The sequence below is a fragment of the Leptopilina heterotoma genome, unplaced genomic scaffold, assembly GCF_015476425.1.
Source record: "Leptopilina heterotoma isolate Lh14 unplaced genomic scaffold, ASM1547642v1 Lhet_191, whole genome shotgun sequence".
Classification (NCBI taxonomy): domain Eukaryota; kingdom Metazoa; phylum Arthropoda; class Insecta; order Hymenoptera; family Figitidae; genus Leptopilina; species Leptopilina heterotoma.
This window is the reverse complement of record NW_025110910.1, coordinates 1,704,573-1,721,774: the sequence shown is the minus strand read 5'-3', so window position 1 is coordinate 1,721,774 and position 17,202 is coordinate 1,704,573. Positions and strand designations below refer to the sequence as shown.

General features: G+C 28.5%; 5 protein-coding genes across 5 annotated transcripts; all 5 read right to left on the bottom strand.

The window, feature by feature from the left end:
- Positions 1-121: 121 nt before the first annotated feature.
- On the bottom strand, positions 122-1,980 carry LOC122500815. The gene is made up of 4 exons (XM_043609926.1): positions 1,779-1,980; positions 1,143-1,526; positions 515-659; positions 122-345 (listed from the first exon to the last, which is right to left on the bottom strand). Exons 1-4 carry the CDS (start codon positions 1,825-1,827, stop codon positions 207-209), a joined length of 717 nt encoding a protein of 238 aa, XP_043465861.1. The 5' UTR covers positions 1,828-1,980; the 3' UTR covers positions 122-206.
- Positions 1,907-4,409, bottom strand: LOC122500812 (lipase 1-like). The gene is made up of 8 exons (XM_043609919.1): positions 4,246-4,409; positions 3,982-4,183; positions 3,770-3,884; positions 3,330-3,573; positions 3,090-3,245; positions 2,924-3,011; positions 2,460-2,602; positions 1,907-2,400 (listed from the first exon to the last, which is right to left on the bottom strand). The coding sequence occupies exons 1-8, from the start codon at positions 4,342-4,344 to the stop codon at positions 2,245-2,247; spliced, it is 1,203 nt and encodes a 400-aa protein (XP_043465854.1). The 5' UTR covers positions 4,345-4,409; the 3' UTR covers positions 1,907-2,244.
- Positions 4,410-5,166: 757 nt separating this feature from the next.
- On the bottom strand, positions 5,167-7,807 carry LOC122500934 (protein lethal(3)malignant blood neoplasm 1). Its single transcript, XM_043610106.1, has 5 exons — positions 7,088-7,807; positions 6,667-6,824; positions 6,286-6,417; positions 5,874-6,077; positions 5,167-5,785 (listed from the first exon to the last, which is right to left on the bottom strand). The coding sequence occupies exons 2-5, from the start codon at positions 6,803-6,805 to the stop codon at positions 5,373-5,375; spliced, it is 888 nt and encodes a 295-aa protein (XP_043466041.1). The 5' UTR covers positions 6,806-6,824; positions 7,088-7,807; the 3' UTR covers positions 5,167-5,372.
- Positions 7,808-7,944: 137 nt separating this feature from the next.
- LOC122500935 lies at positions 7,945-10,298 on the bottom strand. Its single transcript, XM_043610107.1, has 3 exons — positions 9,711-10,298; positions 9,130-9,275; positions 7,945-9,015 (listed from the first exon to the last, which is right to left on the bottom strand). The coding sequence occupies exons 1-3, from the start codon at positions 9,907-9,909 to the stop codon at positions 8,791-8,793; spliced, it is 570 nt and encodes a 189-aa protein (XP_043466042.1). The 5' UTR covers positions 9,910-10,298; the 3' UTR covers positions 7,945-8,790.
- Positions 10,299-12,644: 2,346 nt separating this feature from the next.
- On the bottom strand, positions 12,645-16,493 carry LOC122500933. Its single transcript, XM_043610104.1, has 3 exons — positions 15,983-16,493; positions 13,989-14,132; positions 12,645-13,364 (listed from the first exon to the last, which is right to left on the bottom strand). Exons 1-3 carry the CDS (start codon positions 16,179-16,181, stop codon positions 13,156-13,158), a joined length of 552 nt encoding a protein of 183 aa, XP_043466039.1. The 5' UTR covers positions 16,182-16,493; the 3' UTR covers positions 12,645-13,155.
- Positions 16,494-17,202: the final 709 nt, after the last annotated feature.

The following is a 17,202-nucleotide window of genomic DNA, read 5'->3' as shown; positions in this document are numbered from 1 at the left end:
TAAAGTTTAAAAGCGCCTCCGACATGTAGGTAGTATTAGTAATCTACAAACAGGGGCAGTGTAACTAATAGCTAAAGAATTAAATTGCAATTGAAATTAAAAGAAAACAACCGAACAAAAGTAGTTATAAAAATAGGTTTATTTTTTAAGTTACTAAATGACATAATTCAAGAAAATGATACAATTTTATGCTGACATGGAGAATCTCAGTGCATCATATTTGTGCAAAAAATAGATGACCATGCTTTGCTCAACAGTGATTTGAACGATGCGTTCGTGTACCACGTGAAAGTTATACAGTCTCTTACCACGTCCCATTGACATTCTTGTAAACCATTTTTTTCACTGAAATTAAAACATATTCCTTTGATCATCAATTAAAACTGAAACGCTGATTACAACGTGATTAAAATTTAAATTGATCATTATTAGTCAATTTATCATCAGCGATACAGAAAAGCAATTCTAATAACTGTAGTAAATTTTTATTTAATTAATTGTAAATGTGTATTACTTGCAAACTTGATTTGGATGAATAAACGGAAGAGGCCATAAACTGTGAGTCGGCCAGACATTAGGATATTTTTCATAACAATGATTAAAACTTGACTTTTTCCTCATAATATCCTCACATTCAGTTTTCGCATTAAAGAAAACATCTAAAATATGGAAAAAATATAGAGAAATGTTTAAATAGTTTGGATAAAATTTTCAGTTAAAATATAAAGCGTTGTGTATTTTTAAAATAATATTTATAAATGCAATATGTGCAGTAAAGTTGCAGCTTAAATTTACAACAAAAAATGAAAATAAATCCATTTTTTGATTAGTGTTTTTCATGACAGAAATGCGTCTGCAAAACTTAAATCATTTCCCGAGTAGCACGTAATATTACAGCAATATTGAGAACACTGCCTTAACATTACCAATATTGCCTCAATGTTGTCAATGTTAATGAAACATTACGTGCTACTGGGTTTGTAATAATTTTGAAAAAATAATATGGATTATTTTAATTGTGGATGAAAGCGTTGCAGATTATTTCAATCTCTTTTTTTGGTGTAAAAATAATACCCCACAATTTTTTGTGTAAATATAATGGATGGGATTTTTAAGAAATAAAGAATGAAAAATTGTCTCACACAATTCAATAAGAGAGCAAACAGCATCAAATATTCGTTTCATGAGCATTTTCTTATTATTTTTTTTCAGTCGTTCACTTTTCGTGAGACAATGCTGCACACTGTTGGTCATATTTAGCACGGCGTTTCTTATATCTAAATCATTATAACAGTGCTCGTGCAGCATGTATTTCAGCGTTATATTTGAATACGATTTCCAAAATTCCTTTTCAATTTTCGCGTATTTGCCTTGGCAAATTTCCTTAAATCTCTGCACACTCTCCACAAGTTTCGTGAAAAATTCCTTCCCTTTGTCGTCACATTTTTCTTTTATCTGATTCATGTGTGTGTTGAACCACCAACTTGTCTTTGGATTGTAACAGTTGACATGCATCAAAATCACGACTACCGAGAAGAACAATTTCAGCAAAAAGCAATTAAAAACATTCACCTTATTTATGAAATTAGCAAAAATTATTTCTTTGTTTATGAAAATGTTGAATGAAAAATTAGTTAATTTTATAGTTTTTGTATGGAAATAGTTAATTAAAATGAGACTCTTGAGAAATACCTCCGTTAAAATAGAAAGAAATGAAAAAAGTCTTCAATGTCTGCCAAGTTTCATTGCGATAAAAATAAATACAATATTGGACTAACCAAAGAGAAGAAGAGTGACGACAAGTCTCAGCCTTATCTCTCTTGTCATTATCAACAGTTGTGTGTTTTTAAAATACTTTTAATTTCTAGGTCGAAGCTAATATTAATTAAAGTTATGTTCTTATTTCATGATACAAAACTGACACAGCAAACTGCCACTGAATGAGATAACATTTGAACTGAAGCTTTCGGAAGCTGAGTATAAAATAATCTTCAAAGTAGCGTTTTCTTTATTTGTAGTGGGGAGACGTTTTAACTCGGCGTTCTGCGCCAGTAAACCTAATTCAACCTAAACATAGTTGAAAATTTTCAACATTTTCAACTATAAACGATTCAAAATATTTGTTAACATTTGACAACAAATTTTCAATTGTTTTTTAAATAATACTTTATTATACAACACAATAATTTACACAACAGTTTTTAAATGATTTTTTAAAATTTTTAGAAAAATATTGGATGAGAGCTATGTTTGAGTTGAGTTTGCTTTAAAGAGCTTAATAATTTTAGTGTAAACCAACTCTTTTATATCATCGTGCAAGTAGACGTCAATATGGTTAAAATTTTCCAATATTGTTCTATCCACAAGATTTCGAAGACGTTTTGATAAGATTTCAACATCCTGGAAAATAAATAAAGTTTTACTATAAAGAGCAATTTTACTTTACAAGTTTACATTACCTTTACTGAAATAAATGGATCACTTAAACCAGAAAAAATTGCAACCGGTATCGTTACTTTTTCCAAAGGATATTTTGGTGGAAGTAGAGATTTATACACTTCTCTATTTTTTGCTCTTCCATAATCAAATTGTCTGAATGTACCTAAAGAACATAAGTCATACAATGTAATTGTTTTTTTCTCATAATTGAGAACATGATCGGGTCGCACGTGCGCTTCAGTTGTGGAAATGTTTATTAAAATAAATTTGAATTTATCATAAGACTTTAGTCTTATGACTAATTTCGTAAGCAAACCCTGACATTAGTTTTATTTTTTATTTATTAGTTTCCTGTTTGCAAATAGTTGCCTCTTGATTAATAAACAGGTCGTTATCATTTGACCTGCACGTGCTCATGAAAGTGATAAAAGAGGATATGCATTAGAAAAAGCAAAAGCGATTCAAAAATGCGATTTACTCTTACCAGAATACTGAATTAAAGAACCAAAGTGTATAAATTGTTTAATAGAGGCACCTGCAGGATAATATTCCAAAAATGTCGAAAGACGATCCTTTGAAATCGATAAAACATAATAAAATATTTGATAGGAGCACAAAAGAATTGAAAAATTAAGATATTAAAAACTTACAAAGTCCGTTTGGAACCAGTCAAATCCCATAATTAGGTAATTCATAATGACACAAAAGTAGTGTGTTACTTTTCCAGGTTGACAAAAAACATTTGTAATTGCTCCTAGAGGAGAATGATCAAATACTCTTCCATACCCAAACAAACTAAAAATTTCCTGAAAATAACTACAATGTTAATTAGAGGTTCAATGAGATGCTTCTGTTATGCATACTGTAATAATTATCGAATGGGCGTTCACCTTAATCATGTAAGGAGTGTAAAAAGCAGCGATAGCACTTGAGGATGGATTTCGGAAGAAAACTGCAGGTGCCAAGTTTACAGACATATGAATTTTTTCATTGTATTCCGGTTTTAGTGATGTCATGACATAAAGTTCTGAACATCCTTCAGAAACACAAACGTGAAAAACTTTTTTCTCACTGGTTTTATTCAAAATGTAATCAATGACAGCCGGAGAATCATAGATACCAAATTCATGCCAACTGCTCATGCAACAGATAATACAAAGTATGCTAAAAGCGAGCTAAAAGTTTTCTTAATTAATTATAATCAATCGGAATGCAATTAATTTACGTATTGCTTTTAAAAATATTTTAAGAAAAGGGGAAAAAATAATTAAGAGAATAAGCCTGTATTCTCTTAATTATTCTGAAAAGAAAAAATGAGACTGGCAGTCACCTAAAATTCCAAAAAGCGGTTTTTCTTGGAGAGTAGATTTTGTGTTGTCTGCTGTAAACATTTCCTCTACTATTACTCATCCAAACGTCATATCCACTATCAGCTAAAAGGTAAGCTGAAATTGTAAATATTTTTTTATAATAATTACCCCGTAAAGAAATATTTCTGTGATGTTTGATTTTTCGAAATAGTTTTCTGAAAAAGAATAATACCTAATGAGACATTTGGTCCCGCAAACATAAAAGAAGCTGAACTGTCTACTAGTCCGTGCTTTAAGAAAGCTACAGATTTACTACTTCCTTTATCATCGTTTTCTTTGCCGTGTGGAATTCTGTGTACTTCCAAAGTGTATCCATCTTCCGTTTCTACATGATGAATTTCAAATGGATATCCATAGCCACTGACTAAATCAACCTTTAAAGATATATCAATCGCTAAATAAATTAAATGAAAATTCTGTAAAATATTGAACTTACCAGTTTTTGAGTTACGTTAGTGGAATCGGATTTTGCGGATGTGAAAAAGTTGTAAGTAATTAATAACAAGCACAAATATCTCTTACTTGAGGAATACATTTTTCAAGAATAAGTTATATTTTAATGCTTCAACGTCCTAAACGATAGTTATAGTAATTACTGAAATAGATAATGTTGTTTGCATCGTCTATTTCACATTATTATACGTAAACTTTGCATTCCACCACTGCTAATTATTATTATTTCTAATAATACAAAAATTTGTTCTTTCATTCTTAAAGTTTTTACGGCATAAAGAGGTAAATTGCTTTTATATTTCGTAAATATCTTTTTCTTTAATTCGTTTTTAGAATGCATACATAGAAAAATATTGACTTCTTAAAACGTAAGTTTTAATTATTTAAAAAAACAGTTTTTTACAAAAATTCGAATGAGAATTTTTTTTTGATGAAAAAGAGGAAAAAAAGAAAGTTTAATTTTCGTTCCAGGAAAAAGAAGTTTACATCGACATTCAAAATATTAAACAATAGTAATCTCCATAATAAGATATGATAATTGCAACATGCGTGTCACTGTTAATTATTTGAAGGATGTAATCTCAACACTTCCGGTAGAAATACACGCAAGCACTGAACTCTTTAGAGTTTATATTTATATACAGTAAACTATATACTATTTTACGAAACCCTAATTTTTATTTTCTAATGCTTAATAACAAACTTTAATTGAATCCCCCCACAGCACCGAAACTTTCCTAAAAATTTATTAAATATTTACTTGCAATATTCGGCATATTTAACTGAAAAGTTTAGTGAAAATTATGTAAAGATTTAAATGTCCCGATTAAATAAATGTTTAGCGCGAAGCTTTCAGGAAAAAGTTCAGGAAAGCTTCGCGCTAAAAATTTATTTAATCGGGACATTTAAATCTTGACACAACTTTCAATAAACATTGCAATTACATATTCCGAACATTGCAAGTAAATATTTAATAAATTTTTAGGAAAGTTTCGGTGCTGTGGGGGATCGTTTCTAACAAATTAGGTTTAAATCATCACAATCATCAACATCATCTAACTAAATTCGAACGATTGAACTTGTGATTAAATTATTTATAAAATTAGTGATCTATTTTCTATACCAAAGGAAAGAAAATCCGTTTAGAGATTCTTCCTTTGGATCCAACGCTGGCCCAGGAACAAAGCTTATGTTAGGCTGATGACCAAACTCGTTTGATAAGTACTCGACTTTGACATCCACTCCATTGTCTCCTGTCGAATGATAACTGCCATCTTTCCTTCCATTTTTGTAACCATCCTCATTATGGCCGTGAGATGGAATAGAATAATTGAAATGGTAATTTAGATTCTGCTCCGTTTTTGCTGACTCATTATTTGAAACGGTCAAATTTTCCCTCAAATCTTTTGTATCTGTTATTTCATCTCTTTTTCCATTAGTAATGTTACCTCCTGAGGATTCAAACTTATTGATAGATTTCCCTTTACGAACATTGTGTATTTCGTTAGGATTTGATAAAATAGCTGAAAAGAATAAATTTTTTATTACTTTAATTTCTTTTTAGACTTTTAGTGAATGAAATTAATTAGGAAATGTAGAGACATTACTGACCAGGTTTTTCCGAACTTTTAACATTATTCTGCTTTCCATTTAGGGTAGAATTGAACTTTACGGGTGTTTTGTTAAAAGTCGATTCAGCTTCAATTTTTGGTTTATTTATCAAATTATTGCAATCACTACATGATCGTTCAATTGCGGACATTACTTTTTCGGCCACTTCTGGTTTTTCGTTGAAGAACTCCTCAACATCTTTCTCTTAAAATTAATATAATTTAGATATATTTTCATATAATGCATTATAAAATAATAGAGAGTAAATATTAATTTAAATTAATCAAGCCCAATTTAAAACTCGATATCTACTTGAGATTTAATAAAGGATTATAAATTGAATATTATGAGAAGATATTAATTTTCATTGAATTGAAAAAATTCTGCTTATTTAAGAGTAAAATTAACTTACTCGATGTTAACTTTCGGTTTTTCATTTTTGTAATAATAAAATCTCCTTCTTTATCAGTCACATAACCAGTCTCATGATAAATACCATCAGCCGTAATAAAACCATACTCCCCAGTTACAATTCCATCTTCATCTACGAAATACAGTTAATCACAAATTAAAATTTCGTCAACAAGTTCAACTTTCAAATATCGTTAGGAGTGACAAATGTTATGAATTTCGTAAGAAATTATAAAGAATATGCTTTCGAAAAAGTGTTAATTATTATTAGATGGAAGCAGATTTATATTCCTGTATTACTCAAAATGAAAAATGTAAACTGATGAGATTTAGGTAATTACTAAAATTACAAATTGCGAAAATATTAAAAAACTTACACTACCTTGTTTTTCAAATCTGTGTTGAAAATCAATAACATTAAATGCGAATTCGTATGGTCTGATATCATTTGCAATTTCATTTGCATCTTCTGCGTTAATTAGGCCCACAAGGCATCCGTAAATAATAGCAATAAAAATCATTTTTTAGTTATAAATAGCTCTGAAATTAACAATAGTGATATTGTAATACTATTGAACATGCAAGGAAATAATATTTTATCTAAAACAACGATAACTTTTCTTAAAATAACAAAACTTTCAATAAGTAACTAAAAGTTCAGCTAATGTATTTGTAGCTATTTCAACTAAAGCTTTTTCTTCGTGTGATGACAATAAATAAGAAAAATAATATTTATAATAATCTGATGTAAAATAGCTATAACAAAATTAATCAGTACAATTTAAAATATTTATTTAACGCACCTCTTGAAATCGATTAAACCAAAAAGGATCAAGTGTGAATAATGTAAGAATGACTCTTCTAAATTGAGGACTAAATTTTGCACACGTCTTCTTCTCAGTTAAACATTCGCGTAACTGATGAAGTTCAATAAGCACATGGGGCAAGAATCCTCCCTCAACTTTCGCTTTCACAATATCGCGATTTAAAACAAACATCCTTATAAGAACTGTGAACTTTAATTATCGGAGCTTGACACCTTCATGTGTCGTGTTATTCTATTATCGATGGAATAGATAATTGAAACTAATATAAAATCTTTTTGAATATTGAACACGAGAATCTGATGTTCGCATATATTATAATTTTTACATTACATTGTATAACTTGTATAACAAATTTCAATTATTTCTAAATGTAGAGGGATTTTCCTAAAATGGATTCCAATTTTTAGAAAATATTTGTAATGCTAAAAATTCCATTAATTTTACACTTAACATTACATTTATTTACAAGGGTGGTAAATCCTTTACAAAGTGAAAATTAATACACAAATCTTTGTATACTTAAGTTGAGCAAATGAGGCTCTGCCTGATGTTCCTGCAAGTGTAACAGTATTTTAATTATTGTATCATATTATGAAAATAAAAGATTTGTAATTGTCTATTAGTATCAAAATCGGTGACCTTTTGTTTTCTACTGTTTGTATATGAAATGAAAGACGTCGCGTGTTTCCAGGAGAAAAATACAAAAACAAGATAGAGGCTCGGCATAAATTGTCAGATACTAGACACATATGTGATAGGTCAGCCCCTTGTAATGTCAATAAAGTGTTTCTTGATATCCGAACAGGCTTGGTATTATGGAAAGGACTTATGTATTTCATGGTTTAATACTTTTATTTTCTTCTTCTTCTTATTACATCTGACAACGAGCGGGAGCTGCTAATATACTCAACTAATGAATGGGAAGCAGTCAATGAAATTCGTGATTCACTTTCAAGAGTCAGAGGATAGGATGATTAAGTACTTATCGAATTCATTTTATCATCTTCTTCTTTTTCTTCTTCTTTCATATTAAATGTTAAATTTTGGTTAATTAAAAATTAATAATACTAAAAGTAATTAAAATTTTAATATTTTCTGTACCTTTTTTTTAGTAATTGTTAGTTTATTATCCTCGTGATATTTTCAAAAAAAAAGTTCTACTCAGAAAATAAGGACTTTCAGGAAGAGCCCATTAGTTAAAAACCGTAGAATTAAAAGACTTTTTTACAAAACTTCTTTTTTGAAAATTCACAATTTTTAAAGTGCCGCTATGACCGCTATGAACTTTCTAAGAGTAAAATTTTTCTTTCCGCCAATGCATCTGTCTTGCTTCTTCAATTATTAAAAGTAAAAATAATTAAAAAAAGCTGTCCCCTCTTTTTTTAAAGAAAAAAATTAACAGAAGGTTTACAGAGTCGATCACATTCATTTTAAAGTGGATCGAAATGCCGTTATGAACAAAGTGGAACATTGGACAAGTGAATCAGAATCCATTACTGACCTACAGTTCTGACTCTTGACTTTTTCTCAAACACGCACTCTTTTTGCAAAAATGTATTTGAAAAATTGAAGACAGCTTTAGGGCATTGTAAAAATATTCAGAATTAATAAATTACGTTAGTGTAACACCACATAAAATTAAAAAATTTGTTCCTAGGTTCGAAAAAGTTTTTCCCCTATCAACCAAAAAATCCATGATTCTCCTCTTCATATTCCGATGAGTCTGGATGATAAAAGTGATCATGGTGCTGAGGCGGAGGCAGCTTTTGAATCACAACAACTTCTTTAGTTTTACTCATTTTTATAGCATTCATTATTAGCATGACCAGAGCAACTTTTGCAATTATTAAACTCTTGAATAGTGAAATTTTTATTTCCGCTAGAACACCTGGAAGGGTGATAACCTATAATATAACAGACATTAAGAATCAGTCGAGGATATAAAAAAGTGAATTTTTTTTAGAAATTGTTTTCGCATCTTATTTACAGGATGTGAATTTTCTACCGCAAGTACTTACTTGCATGGCGAAGGGAATCATCATCATTGCTCTTATAATTTTTTGCAGTGGCCCAGTTTTCTTGCTGGATCCACCTCCTGCTCCGCCGCTTCCTCCTGCGGGAGCGGGACCACTTCCCCCACCAGCTCTTCCCTCCGAGACGGTCTCTATGGCAAACGATATGAATGTCATAACAAAGCCAGTTACTTTTCCTTTTACATCAAGTTACGTTTAATAATAATGTTTTTACTTTCATAATCAAATAAATAAATATGAAATAATATTAAGTCAAATAAATGATTATGATTGTATTAACGTAGATGCTTCCAAAAAAACTTGCAGCAAGCTTATCATAGCCTCAAGCTTAATCAGACTTGAGGCAATTTTGTTTATAGTTATTATATTTATTATATTTTATTTATAGTTGAGCTTACAAATTTAGCTATGGATAATATTGCTTGGCAATATTGCTATTGATCAGCTCATACTGCAAGCGTGTTGCAAGCAATTTGGGTAATTTTTTTTAAAGTTGTAGCAAAATAATTTATTTGATTTGTATAGTTTGAAACACTTTCTATAAATTAATGTTACTTGTTACTTACTTGAAAAGAAGTCTCGAAATGAAAATTGAATGCTTAAATCTCCATGTTTAAGATACATTTTAATTCCCGGAGTCACCATAAATAATTGTTCATTGTTTGGTAAATTTTTAGCTAAACTTGAATTGTACACTTGACCGGCTACAATTTCCAAAATTGCAGATAATAACAAAAAGGAAATTAAATTTTTTCGTCTATCCATTCTAAGCACTTTTTCTGTCCAAGAATCCTAGAAACAATTTTTCAAAAATCATTTTTTTCCACACTGTTTCTCATGGCACTGAACTTTTTCAGAATTTACTCATCGACTAGCAATATTTAAATAAATTTTAAATCACTCTTCATTTGGAGTATTATAATTTTAATTTGCGTTTAATTTTACTTTTGTATTAAGTTATTCAATTTAATTAAGGAATTATTTATTTAATTTATAGATTAAATAAATGTGTCCTGATTAATTTTCAAGAAACAAATTCTATTCAATTCGGCAATGAATGTTTAATCATTTGGAATGAGTCAGTGGAAACTTTGATCCATGACTATTTTAACGACTTTGATAAAATCTATTCTGCTAGTGGTGAAGAGCGAGTACTGTTTGTGACTAGGAAGAAGCAAAGGAATAACATTTTTATTTATTTTGTTAAGCCCCACTCAGAAAACTAGGTATCTCGTTCAGGAGAGATTGCACTCTATTTTATTTCATTTTATATAATAGCGGTTCCCCATGCAGCTTCCGGATGGGTAGCCAAGCAAAAAGAATTCCACGCTCTGAACTTGAGATGCACTCTGCATCTTCTTGATAACAACTTTAACCATCTTAATAATTAACTTGACGTTTTTATTTTTAACACACTTTTCCGAGTCTGTAATTGAATGAAAAATATAAGTAAAACAATGCTTCATAGGAAAGGCGATGTTTAATTGAGAGAGAAATGTCAGCGGATATAGAAATAATGATATTGGAACGAGAAAAAAAGTGAAATAATTATTCTGTTTTCTTAATTCTTACCATGTTACTAAAGGTGCCTTATAGAGATAGTGAGGTAAAAGTGACAAAGTTACTCAGTTGGAAAACTTCATTAGTTACCTTTTCTTCACCAAATTGGAGCTTTTTTATTAAAGAAGAGCTCTTTTCAGAAACACGGTGATACTAGAGCTTTTTAAGAATTTACTTCCTACTCAGAAAAAATTTGTATCTTCAAAAACTACGTTGATCTTGACAATTTTTAAAACAATTTTTGAAGGCAATTATCAAGTTTTGGCCTTTTTTCCATCAATTCGGAGCTTTTTTTTTATTAAAGAAGAGCTTTTTTCGAAACAGGGAGTTAGTAAGATCTTTTTTACATAATTTATTTACAAATCAGAAAAAATTTGTGCCTTGGAAAATGACGCTGGTCTTGACAATTTTTTAAAACAATTTTTGGAGTCAAATATCAAATTTGTGCTTTTCTTCATCAAATTCGAGCTTTTTTATTATAAAAGAGCGTTTTCCAAAACATGACGTACTTAGATCTTTTTTGTAATTTTTTTCCGAATCAAAAAATTTGTATTTCAAAAAACGACGCTGGTCTTGTAAATTTATTTTCACAATTTTCAGAGTCGAATATCAAATTTATAGGCTTTTTTCCATTAAAATTTGAGCTTATTTATTAAAGAAAAGCTTTTTCCTAAACACAGACGTACTCAGAACTTTAATAGAATAAACTTTCGATTCAGAAAAAAATTGTATCTTGAAAAACGACGCTGGTATTGACAATTTTTTAAAACAATTTTTAGAGACGATTATCAGATTTGAGCTTTTTTCATCAAATTGGAGCTTTTTTTTATTAAACAAGAGCTTTTTCCGAAACATGGATGTACCCAGATTATATAACAAATATATTTATTAATTATAAAATCTACATTTGGTTAAATAAAAGTTCAACTTAATTTAACGAAAATATTTTTTAACAATAATGCCTAAGAAATATTATAATGTATATATGTATAAAAATTACCTAGTCGCTTTGGCTTTGTTTCTTATTAAACTTGGTCACAAAAACATCTTGAAATAGAAAAATAATATCTGGTCTGAAAAAAGCAACTAGACTGATGCCAAAAATTTATTTCCGAATTACCATTCATTCTTCTAGAAGGAATGATTCGATTCTGAATTTCGAAAATCTAATGCTTTTTCTCTTTTTCAGATCAAAATATATAAATAGAAATGATGTGTATGTTAAATAAATAAAATAAATAAATAAATTAATGGACAAACCAATCATATCTTCTCTGAGATATTAAATATCTCTGGAATATTTTTTAACATAAATAACGTTAATATTTGTTAATATTAATTATCATTAACATTGTTTTTCAAACTTATTCAATAAAGTGCTAAGCACTGAGCAATATTTATTTTTTAATATTCCAAGAATAAAGTGTTCGTAATGGAATATTTATGAATGGAAAAACTAAAAATCGACTCATGCTTTTACAAACGACGAATAAAATTTCGCAAATAAAACAATATGATTTAAATAAAATATAAAACAACTTCTCGTAGTTGCGCCGCGTCAAAGTAATAAAAATCATTTTTTGTCTACAATTTCATGACTCATAAAAGTTTAACGATTCCTTTTCTATCTATTTTCATTCCTAAATAATACTATGGCATTTACATGTGTTAAATATTATCACTAAAGTTATGAACGAACAATGTTTATGTCTATAATACTGCAGTTTTTTTTCATTCTTTGCGAAAATGAAACAAGAAAATATTGTGCATATATATTTAGAGAATTGTTTACAAACTGTTAAAATGAAAATTAAATTGTTTTGCACAATTGAAAATCAATTTCAATCAAAACAATCAACGAATTAAAAAATGTTTTTCATATTATTTTAATTTAATAATAATTATATTAAATAAATAAATAAATAAATAAATAATTTAAATTGAATTGAAAGGATTCCTTAAAATTTTCATAAGTTTTGACTCCCAATCAATTGTTTTGTAATTTTTGAATTTTGAATGGTTCTGGACATTCTAAGAACTGTAAAATCCGAAAGTTACATAAAAATCGATTAGGAGCCAAAACGAATTCAAATCTTGAATGATTCTTTAATTTTACTTTTGAAAATTCCGAATAGCTAAATTATGAATTTTATTTTGTTTCAAGTGGTAAAAACGAACTAATAGTTAAAAGTTGAGATAAACGTTGGTAGGGCTCGTTTCGAGTAGTAAATAGTTCCTGAACTATTTTGGCACTGATTAATTAGCTATCTAATGATCAATTTTAAGAAGTAAAGGATCCTAAAGCTTAAATAGTGCACTAATTGTAATACTTGTAGTTAAAAAAAGAATGTTGTTTAACTAATTACAATTTTGAATTAGTAATCGTCAAAAAAGTTTAGTTATTAATTTTAAAAAGAAAAACACTTTAGAATCCTTCTCAATGTTAAAATTCTATCCTTTATAGTAATAATGCTCATCTGGACTAATTGTATCACTGTCAGGTGGCCAGGCGCTATAAGCTTGATGGTGGGCTTGTTGTCCATGAACATGAACGTGAACTGGTTGTTGGTGAGGCCAGATTTGCCCGTGACCTTGTGGTTGCCAACCGACGTAAAATTTCGCTAAGAAGCTGCTCAACTTTAAAATCAGCAGAATAGCACCTGAAAGTTAAATATTTTTTAAACTCTTATTTTTAAATCTATCATCACATATCATAAAACATTCTGACAAAAAGTCTAAGAAAAATATCTACTTTAAAAGAAAGATAACAAATAATAATATTAAAAAGGAAAATGCGATTTTAAAATCAAAATTCAAAATGGCAGGTTCAACATGGATTGCCATTCATATCTTAACGATTTCTATAAATTTTAATAATTTCAGAAGTTAGTGCTTTAATTTTTCTAAATATATTTATTAAATGAAGACAAAAATTGTCTTCATTTAATAAATATATTTAGAAAAATTAAAGCACTTTTTAAAACTAGAAGCAAATTAATTTAGAATGTGCATAAAGAATAAATTAGAGTGTTAATTAAATCATAAATTTGATATTTCTAGAGCAAACTAATAAATGTCAGAAGTAAAAAAAAATCCACGCGTATATAAATCAGAAACAATCAGAACCGTTAATTTTTTTCTGTCCGCAAGAAATGTTGAAAAAGTCGCTCGAGTTTCGTTCTGAAAATTCAGTGATAAATGAAAATTTCAGTCAGATCTACTTTCTAAAAAAAATTATTAATGACTAATAGAAATAGTTATGTTTACGCTGCTAATAAACATACCAATCACAAGTCCTTTCGTGGAAATCACGGTCAGTACCATCAACATAGTCATCATTACTCCCATTTTGTACATCATTGGGGCCAACATCATGAATTGAATTCGTTTTTGTCCAAATGTTCGACCTTGACTTTTATCGCCATTTTCTGGAAAAAAAACAATTTTTTACCACAATTTGTAACAATAAATTTCAAGTCAGATGCGATATATTCATAAAGAAATAATAAAATTAAAAGAATCAATTTCATTTCCTTAGAAACCATTTTATTTGCATATCGTATTTATACAATAATTATATTCAACTGGAAAGTTGTTTTCTTGTTTCTAAAAAAATGTTTATTTACAATATTACTATATTATATAAATAATACATTTGAAAAAAGTGTTGGTTTATTTTACTATTACAAAACTTTTATTGTATTTATTATCTTTTTGTAGAATGCGTAAAAATTCGAATTTCGTAGAATTGAAGAGGAATTCCGGAAAGACTTATCAAAAACCAGAAAATTAATTCGTATCTCTCGCACACTTTCTTCCGAGGTGTGATCGTGACTGTGACCCACAATCTGACAACGTGAATTGGTTTTAACTGAAGGATCGTTAAAAATTATTTCACTCGGACAGAATTAATTTCATTGGTAATTCGCTTTTTCTGAAACTAATGAAATTGACTATTCTGTATAATTCAGTAAATACTGCAAATAACCTTGCAAAATGAAAACGTTCTTTCTCGCAATGCAAAGAAGATCGTAAAACTTTCAGTAACGGTGATCACGTCTAACGATGGGCCGGACAATGTTGGCCCAAATACCAAACTTAAAACCTGAGTCACGAGTCTATATATATATTTATATAAATTTTTTCGTTCCCTCACCCTTAAGATGAAAATTTGCATTATTTTTTATTAACCACCCCGTCTTGCCTCAAGTACATATTTATTATTAAAAACTCTCGTTGTATTAACAAATTCTTTTTTGTTTCTTATAGACTTTAGTCCAGAATTTTTTTAGTTTCTTCTGTTATAATAATTGTTTTATATATTTCTGATAAAAAATAATATTTTAGAAGTTTTTACGATATATTTATTCTTAATTTCAATTAAGTGTTGATTTTTAAAAATAAAAGTTTAGAAACAATTTATTCAATAATTTTATTCTTACATTAATATAAAACTAATAATATTTTTAAATTTTCCCAGAATTTTTCACGAAACAATGAAAATTTTATTGTTATTTTTCATAGTTTTAAATTTATTTTTCAATTACTAATAATAATTATTATAAAATTTAAATATTTTTAAATTAAATTATTTCAGTTTTATTAATAATTTTAAACACATTTAATATAAATTAATATAAATTCACCGACATTAAAAGAAATTAATATTTAAATAAAGAAATTTTATAAATAATTATATTAATTGAAATTTATTTAAATTGCAATTTAATATTGAATTTCGAAAAGGACTTAACTTAAAAAGCGTAAGTCTTATTTTTACAAAACAATTTGATATGTTTATACATGAATTATCATACCTTTACATTTTTTTATAAATAAATTAAATTATTTTTACTTACCCAATATATAAAAATTACCCATTTATTTAATTTGTTAAACTAAATTTTTAAGGTGATTAAAATTTTACAAATTGCATGTTTAAAATATTCGTTCCTTTTTTTATAAATTTTATCCTAGAATAATTTGATTTGATAATAAATAACAACTAATCGTTTATTTGAATCAAATATAAAATATGTCTAATTTCTAATAATTTTTTGTGATTTAATACTTTTAAGTTGACAGAGTAGTATATTATTTAAATATGAATAATATATACAGTAAAAATTAAAAAATTTAATTATTAAATATAGCAAGGCATGACCCTCACATAAGCTAAAATTGAAGAAATATTGGCAACACTGGCTAAATGTTGCCAACATTTCTTCAAGTTCAAATGCTATACATGTGGGGTGATAAGAAGAAAAGAACAACTGACCTTGAACGTCCGTGAGCCAGTCGAAAAATTGGGTAAAAAATTGACCCACCAATGACACATCAGACTGTACTTTTGGTTTTAAGAACGTCTCATTCTTTGAAAATTGATGATCCTCAATAATTGTCGATTCATTCGCCGAGAACGCTGGAATTGCAGATACAAGCACCAAGCAGACGACAAACCAGCCGATCCGGTTCATTTTTTGCCGCGCACCCTTACTGGCTCATTTATGGAACAAGTTGAAGAAAAGGCAAGAATACTGGGGAGAGAGAGGCCTTGAATGAACGGGAGAAATTAAAGGGAACTAAAAGAATAACTTGAAGAAGGAGCTGAAGGGGGATAAAAATAGCTTGAAATGAGCTAGGCTCACACACGGTCGATAAATGCAAATCGACGGGACTTACAGCGGACCCCGTGCGTTTCGTTGGCCGGTTCAATTTAAACTTCGCATTCGCTTCGGGACGAGGCGCCGGAACGATTCGATGAGTCTTTGCGCATGGCGCGTTCCTGTCCCCTACGCAGCTGACTCGTTGACGTCGTGAAGGGCCCAATTTTTAATCAAACTGGGCCCACTCTCAAACACTTTCTAAAAAATATCGAGAAACTCTTCAAGAAATTATTCACTTTCTCGATTGTCTAGATTATCATCAAACCCTAAATTCTTCCACTGAAGAAAATTTATCCGAAAAATTCAACTATCATTGAGCAGTCAAGTGAAAAGTAGTTAAATTATTTTTTTAGTCAATCTAACACAGTTTTTATAGCTAATTTTACTATTTCCTATATAGTTAAAAAATAAAAGTTCAGTTGACTTTAATACGTAAAGTTAAATTTCAACAATAACTTCAAAATTTTATTGTTTTAAATTAATTTTTAGTTATTTTAACTATAGTAGTTCATATAATATTTTAAATTCAGTTGAGAACCTTGTATATTATTTAGAGTAGTTGAAAAGTGATAAAATCTTAATTATTCTTAATTAAATTTAAAATTTTAAAAATATTTTATTTAAAAATTTTTTTAAATATTTCTTTATGCAAGTTTTGTAAGTGGTAAAATTTTCAGAATTCAAAGAAAACCTATAAAAGTAAGAGACTTGTTTTTAATTTAAATAAATTAGTGTTGTAGGAAAAAAACGAGAATCTCGTCAAAAATATATGAAAAACAAATGAATACCTAAGTTCTGTTTTTTTCTTTCATGAAAGAAGAGATTCTCGAAT

Bases quoted from the DNA above. Each gene is read 5' to 3' on its own strand.
- LOC122500815 (XM_043609926.1), bottom strand. From the start codon at position 1,827: ATGACAAGAGAGATAAGGCTGAGACTTGTCGTCACTCTTCTTCTCTTT. The intron at 1,527-1,778 runs GTTAGTCCAATA...TCTTCTCGGTAG, and splicing joins CGTCACTCTTCTTCTCTTTG to TCGTGATTTTGATGCATGTC. The intron at 660-1,142 runs GTGAGACAATTT...TCCATATTTTAG, and splicing joins TTGCTCTCTTATTGAATTGT to ATGTTTTCTTTAATGCGAAA.
- LOC122500812 (XM_043609919.1), bottom strand. From the start codon at position 4,344: ATGTATTCCTCAAGTAAGAGATATTTGTGCTTGTTATTAATTACTTAC. The intron at 3,574-3,769 runs GTGACTGCCAGT...TTGCATGAGCAG, and splicing joins ACCGCTTTTTGGAATTTTAG to TTGGCATGAATTTGGTATCT. The intron at 3,246-3,329 runs GTGAACGCCCAT...AGTTATTTTCAG, and splicing joins ACACTCCTTACATGATTAAG to GAAATTTTTAGTTTGTTTGG.
- LOC122500934 (XM_043610106.1), bottom strand. From the start codon at position 6,805: ATGATTTTTATTGCTATTATTTACGGATGCCTTGTGGGCCTAATTAAC. The intron at 6,418-6,666 runs GTAGTGTAAGTT...TGTATTTCGTAG, and splicing joins ACACAGATTTGAAAAACAAG to ATGAAGATGGAATTGTAACT. The intron at 5,786-5,873 runs GTCAGTAATGTC...TATTCTTTTCAG, and splicing joins TAAAAGTTCGGAAAAACCTG to CTATTTTATCAAATCCTAAC.
- LOC122500935 (XM_043610107.1), bottom strand. From the start codon at position 9,909: ATGGATAGACGAAAAAATTTAATTTCCTTTTTGTTATTATCTGCAATT. The intron at 9,276-9,710 runs GTAAGTAACAAG...CGTTTGCCATAG, and splicing joins ATTTCGAGACTTCTTTTCAA to AGACCGTCTCGGAGGGAAGA. The intron at 9,016-9,129 runs GTAAGTACTTGC...GTTATATTATAG, and splicing joins TGATTCCCTTCGCCATGCAA to GTTATCACCCTTCCAGGTGT.
- LOC122500933 (XM_043610104.1), bottom strand. From the start codon at position 16,181: ATGAACCGGATCGGCTGGTTTGTCGTCTGCTTGGTGCTTGTATCTGCA. The intron at 14,133-15,982 runs GTCAGTTGTTCT...TTTTTTTTCCAG, and splicing joins CTGGCTCACGGACGTTCAAG to AAAATGGCGATAAAAGTCAA. The intron at 13,365-13,988 runs GTATGTTTATTA...TTTAACTTTCAG, and splicing joins CACGAAAGGACTTGTGATTG to GTGCTATTCTGCTGATTTTA.